This window comes from Piliocolobus tephrosceles, chromosome 4, assembly GCF_002776525.5.
Source record: "Piliocolobus tephrosceles isolate RC106 chromosome 4, ASM277652v3, whole genome shotgun sequence".
In the NCBI taxonomy this organism is placed as follows: Eukaryota; Metazoa; Chordata; class Mammalia; order Primates; family Cercopithecidae; genus Piliocolobus; species Piliocolobus tephrosceles.
In genome coordinates, this window is record NC_045437.1 from 54,628,326 (window position 1) to 54,634,325 (window position 6,000).

A 6,000-nucleotide genomic window follows, 5' to 3' on the forward strand; every position below is an offset into this window, starting at 1 on the left:
AAGAATAATAATCCCTCCCTCAGCTGAAAGGAAATAGCTGGGTTGTGATGACAAATAGTGGGCGCTCAAGAAATCCAGTTCTTCTCTCTAAATTTCACCCAAAACCTTTGCTTTTCTCATCCCTGCTTCAAACTTTAAAGTGACTCCTACAGCCTCTCTACCAGCCTTCACATCAAGCTTGAAACAAGAACCCACATAACAAGTGATATCAGAAACGGAATTCCGCCAAAGGGAATCACATCCTTCATTAATGGAGCCCAGATGGTGAGGAACTAAAGGGATTTCCTTCAATTATGTTGCTGTCATTTTTTATAACGAACGTCAAATTGCATTTAATTATTATTGTAAGGGGAGAAATGTGTCAAATTCTATCCTAGAATATTTTATGGAGTTGGTTTTCCTTTGGCAAGGCTCTAAGAACCTTAATTTACCATGAATTCTTATAAAACTGCGCCCGTTAACATCAACACTCAGATAACATGCAAGCAAGTAGCAAAGAGCTAAAAACACCAGAGTAAATAAAATCCACCTCATGCCAGGTGCCATGGTGCATTCTTATAGTCCCAGCTACTCTGGAGGCTAAGGCGGGAGGATTGAGTGCAGGAGTTTAAGACCAGCTGGGGTAACATAACTAGAATACCTCTCAAAGAAAAAAAAAAATCCATCTGAAATCCTCCAAACTCAACTTTTAGCCAATAGTTTCGGACCTTTTCTTTCCTGAACCTTTAGAAGACCCTGAATTTCGTGTGTGTAGCAAAATAGACTGAATCAAACTCCTTGTTCATTCCTCCAGTCCACCTTCTCTGATTAGAACATGTTCTCATTTTGAGTTCCAATTCAAAGGGATCCTAAATGCAATCCCATCCTGTAATCTAGGACACAAAGTTTACAGAGTTGCTACTCCTTAGCCCTGAGAGAAAATTTCCTGTCCTAAATCTGCTTTTCCTTTGGAATCATTGTTTATCTGTGCCTTTAAATTTACCAGTGCTCCTTCACATTTCTGATTTTTTTTTTTTTCTCTCTCTCCTTATCTGGGGTTTATCACAGCTGCATTTCTTCCCCAAACTCCCGAACCACTTAATTCCCCTCCATTACCCAGATTTACTTCTTGTTAAGAATAGTATAAGAGTTAAAACAGAAAAGGATAAGGCTTCTCAATATTTTTACTAAATAAAATAGGGTTATAGCATATTTTGTTTATCCCTCTCTTCAAGGAGATGAGTACAGCATATCATTTTTCATGATATAAAATGCCTGTAGTCAAATGTAAACTAATTATTAAGAGAGGCAATATATGGCTTTCCAGTCTTTATAAACTAGTATTAGTCACTATATATATTATTGGAATTAAAGACGGCGAACAGTGATTCTTTCAAATAAGTAAATTAGATATAATTCCTACAAGTGATCAATTTGTAACATTATCAGGTGAGTCTGACCTGCTGTGAACTCCTGCTGTGATAAAGATATACTCACATAGATAAACAGATAAATGCTATATCCAGTTTGAACCAAGCACTTAAATTAATGTATCAATGTATTTGTATAAAGATTCCTATGTTTCCTTGCTCTAAGTACTTATCTTGAAAATAGGAACTGTTAACAAAATCCATGGCTAACTTTTTTTCCCAATATTAAGAGATGAAAGAAGGAGTAGGTAGGATCCAAAGAGAGAAGTTTTTCACATACCGAATTATCTCCTAATACAGGCTTGAAAAACTATAAATCTGATGAAAATAAATAAAAATTTGGGGGACAAAGTCATCTTAGTTTTACTGAGATTGTGAATGTCCCCAATCTTTAAAAACTGTTCTTATGCTAAAACTCACCCCTTCATATCACCACAGTGAAGAGTAATTTATATCTAAGACCTTATTTTAGGGATTTTATTTTAGGCGGTATCATAGGAATTTATCTCATGGTATAAATAGTTTAGTAAATCTGGGATTTGGGAAAGATTTTTCTCTATAGCACAGGCCTTTTGTTCAGCAGCAGATGACAAAATAATTTTGAGGCATGATGATTTAACTTCAGTTTGATGCCCAACCATCCACCCCAAATCTTATGCTCCAAATTCCAGTATGTGGTCAGTGTATTGAAAATTAAGTTTTAAAAAAGTCACTTGATCCAAATCTTCTAAATATATATACATATATACAAGAATGACAGAGCCTTCAAATTATGGTTTGGCCTATAGTTTGTGTATAGCTCTCTAAGAGAATTTCGATCTCAAGATTAAAATCTCAAATATGTGGAGATCATCTCTGAGGCCTTGGCTACCATAAAATTCTGTCAGCATCCATGCATCATGTATATAAATGACCAAATAATGCCGAGTCTCCTACCCTGAGATGGCAGCCAATTTTTGGTGTGCCTGACGGGCCATTTCACAGCCTTTGGTTCTTGTCTTGTGCATTTCCGCCCGGAGTGAGGGGCAGCTGACCGAGACATCCCCAATAGAAATGACCAGCTCTCGGTACAGGGCCACTTGTGTGTTGAACTCTTGGACAAGCTGGAAAAGAAGTGAGTTTTGTTTTGTTTTGTTTTTTACCAAACATTTCTCATCAGAAAGTTTCCTATTTTGGAGTACATAAACAGGGGCCTTCACTGACCCCTGAGTCGGCTTCCCAGATCTCCAGCTAAGGAACCTAGGAATGGTTTAAAGCAGAAGCACCAAAATGGTAAGTCTCTTTGTCCAAGGCAAGTGTTTATTTTCATAGGCAAGCCTGGCCATGGAAGCTCTAATTCCAGACCTACTTCCCCTCACCCTTTCAGACTCAGTTTCTGAAGAGCAAGAAAGCATATTTGGAGGGCTACCATGCCACTCCCAGGCCAACAGAGAATGATGCTGGGGACTCCTACATAGACGCTCCCCTCTGCTACTGCTAGGACATGGCTTTTAAGTTGCATGGCGGGAGGGGCGGGGGAGGCCACAGGTAGGGTGTAATAGGCAAATCGTTCGCCTCTTGCTGGGCCACTAAACCTCTCGGCCTGACGGCCTGACGGGAAGACCAGCTACAGCCTCTGCGCTGGAACCTTCGACCCCTCGGCAGCGCCCCGTGCGCTGTATTTGGGTTTGTTTGCTACTCTCTCTCCAGAAAGCAACATCCCCACCTCCTCATCTCTCCCTCCCCGGTGAGCGAGCCAGTTCACTGTGTCTTTCGCATCCACCATTCTTCGAGGGGGTAGAGGCACAACCTACAGTCGCTGATCCACAAGACCCTTGCTGTGACACTTCTCTCTGCAGGGCCATTACGACCCGGGTGTCACCCTGAATTTGGGGGACTGCAGATTTAAAAATAGTGCATGCGCCACGTGATCGGCATTGAGGCGCTGAGGGTGGGGGAGTGGCTGGCACTCAGGCAAATGATTAACATACATGACTCCCCCCACCCCCTCTCAATTAAAAAAAAAAAAAAAAAAAAGAGGCGCAGTTTTCACCCACCATCTTGCAGTCGTCCAGGGCTCGTTGGGTTTTGTGGGCGCTCTCGGAGCCGCTGCCCCTGCGCTCCCAATCTCCGCTCTGCAGCGGGGGCTTGCTGATCTGGAAGATCGAGGAGCGGGTGGACCGGCTGGGGCGCTTTTTGCGCCCATTCGGTGCAGAACTCATGCATACACATCCACCAAGCCGAAGCCGCTGGTGCAGTGCGCCCCGGCGCGGGCGGCCGGGTTGTTGCCCTGGGCGCAGCAGCCAAGCAGCCGGAGCCTGGACCTGAGGCGCGCAGCTCACAGTGCTGGGGCTGGCTGCACGGGTCGGTAACCTTCAGCTTGAAGGAGAGCCGAGGAAGCGCTGGCTGTGCCGTGCAGCATCGCTTCCACTAGCAGCGAGGAAGGGGCGCGATCAAGTTCTGCTCAGCAGCATTGCCGACCCTGTCCCGGGAGCTGGGCGCTGGCGCGGGCTCGCACTGCCTTCCTCTCGGCATGGATTGCAAGGCTGGGCAAGAAGGAACGCGCCGCCCGGCGGTTCCGAGTTTCCATTCAGGTGGGGGAGCAGCTTTCAAAGCCTGCGCTGCAAGGTGGGGGGCGGAAAGGGGTGTCGCTCTTGCTTCAGTGTCTTCCCGCAGCGGCACTCGGTTGTCTTTCCCCTCCCTCCACTGTCGCCAGGCCTGGAAGGACTGGCCGTCCCCAAAGCAAGCAATTGGTTCTAATCGACTGCCTTGATCCCTCGTCTCTAAGGGCTCGTCTGTTTGAAGATCCCAGATGAATCTGTGGCGGGACTGGCAGACGCAGAGAATCGGTCCGGCTGACGTTGTTCGCGGGCCCGCACCTTGATAGGATGGGAATACTAATGTGATCTGTCCATGCAACCCCCTTCCCCCTCCACACTTTATGCACTTATCCAATCAAATCCCCGGGAACATCAATTGCAATATTACTTCATCTGCTCTATTATTAGAAACGAAAAGTGTCATCAGAGTGGAGCACATGCCACATGCTGGGACCTAAACATGGATTTCAAATAAGCCAGTGTGGGCTTGAGGCCCTCACCATCTGAGACTGAGACTGGTGCCACAGGAGGGAGTGCGGTTTTGCTCCAAACGGAAGACCTCTTGATAACCTAAAAGGAAAGCTTTGTTTTCCCGAGTTGTTTTGTTTTTATTTTGTCTTTGTTAATGGAGGGGGAAGGAGGAGAGTCAGTGAGGCAGAATGCACAGAGGCATTCGCTCAGATTGGGCCTCATCCCCATCCCATTTCAACTAGTAAAGTTCTTGGTCTTGCATTCCAGGGTTTCAGGACCCAGCTCCTAGAGTTCCCTTCTGGAGACTTGAACAAATAAGAGCCAAGAGATCTCCCTGGACACTCAAAATGACCTTCTCATTAACCCAGAGGCCAACAGAGGTGGCCTAGAAAAGTGGGGATGATGCCTGCGTGAAAAGGAGTGGGGGTGAGGCCCTCAGCCATTTAAGTTCACCCTTCCCACTGACATCTTCCTAAGGTTCTTCTGGGAGGAAGAGCTAGGGTTGTGGGCATTCAACTCTAAGGCTCTAAGGATGCTTGTTCTCTTGAATGATTTGTTTGGAGAGAGAGATAAAGGGGTCTGCCACAGGAAAGCTAGTTATGTCGTAGTAATCCTAATGAGAACAGATCAGAAGTTCCTGGTCAGTCTGTTAAAGGGATATGGAGAGTACATAGAAAGAGAAAGCCAGAAACAGCCAGGAAGGTTAATATCCTAAGGAGGGTGACTTTACATTTTTTTTTTACAAGACAAGTAAACATAATAGGGTATTATAATTAGAGACTTATTTGGTCTTTGTCCCCAGTTTCTGGTGCAGAACTCCTAAAATGCTTGGAAATTGCTTGAGTTATTATGATAAGGCATCTTGTCACCAGAAAGACCAAGCCTTGATTAGATGCTTGCAACTTTCAACCTCATCCCCCAATCTCAAGGGAAAGAAGAGGAGCTAATGACTGAGTTCATCACCAATGGCCAATTACTTAATCAATCATGCCTACATAAAGAAACCTCTGTAAAACCCCTAAGCAACAATAGAGTTCTGGGGAGCTTCTGGGTTGTGGAAGACATCTAGGTGCTGGAAGGGTGGTACACCAGGAAGGAGCGTGGAAGTTCCATGTCCTTTTCCCATACCTTGCCCTATGTTTCTCTTCCAGTTGGCTGCTCCTGAGTTGTATCCTTTAGTAAGTAAAGCTCTTTCCTGAGCGCTGTGAGTCATTCTAGTGAATTATCAAATCTGAGAAGGAGGTTGTAGGAACACGTAAATTTGTAGCCAACATCGACAGAAGAGTTGATAACCTGTGGATCCCATACTTGTGACTGGCCTCTGAGATGAGGGCAGTCTTGTGGGACTGAACCGTTAAACCTATAAATCTGATGTTAACTCTGGGTAGTTAGTGCCAGAAATGAATTGTAGGCCACCTAATTGGGGTCAGGGAGTTGGAGAAGTGCTGTTGGAAAAGATATCATGTATTTGGGTGGGAAGGAAAACTAAACCTAACAGGTGGATAACTGGGTGGATATTTGGCTGCATTTTTTTTTTTTTT

The 6,000-nt window shown here is 45.0% G+C and overlaps 1 protein-coding gene across 1 annotated transcript in view; it reads right to left on the minus strand.

The window, feature by feature from the left end:
• The window catches only part of RGS7BP (regulator of G protein signaling 7 binding protein), a 105,875-nt gene extending 101,300 nt beyond the window's left edge, over positions 1-4,575 (minus strand). The window contains exons 1-2 of the mRNA XM_023210424.1: positions 3,446-4,575; positions 2,346-2,512 (exon numbers count right to left, since the gene is read on the minus strand). Of these exons, the coding sequence (XP_023066192.1) occupies positions 2,346-2,512; positions 3,446-3,610 (332 nt within the window). The 5' untranslated portion in view covers positions 3,611-4,575. The remainder of the gene's footprint in view (positions 1-2,345; positions 2,513-3,445) is intronic.
• Positions 4,576-6,000: the final 1,425 nt, after the last annotated feature.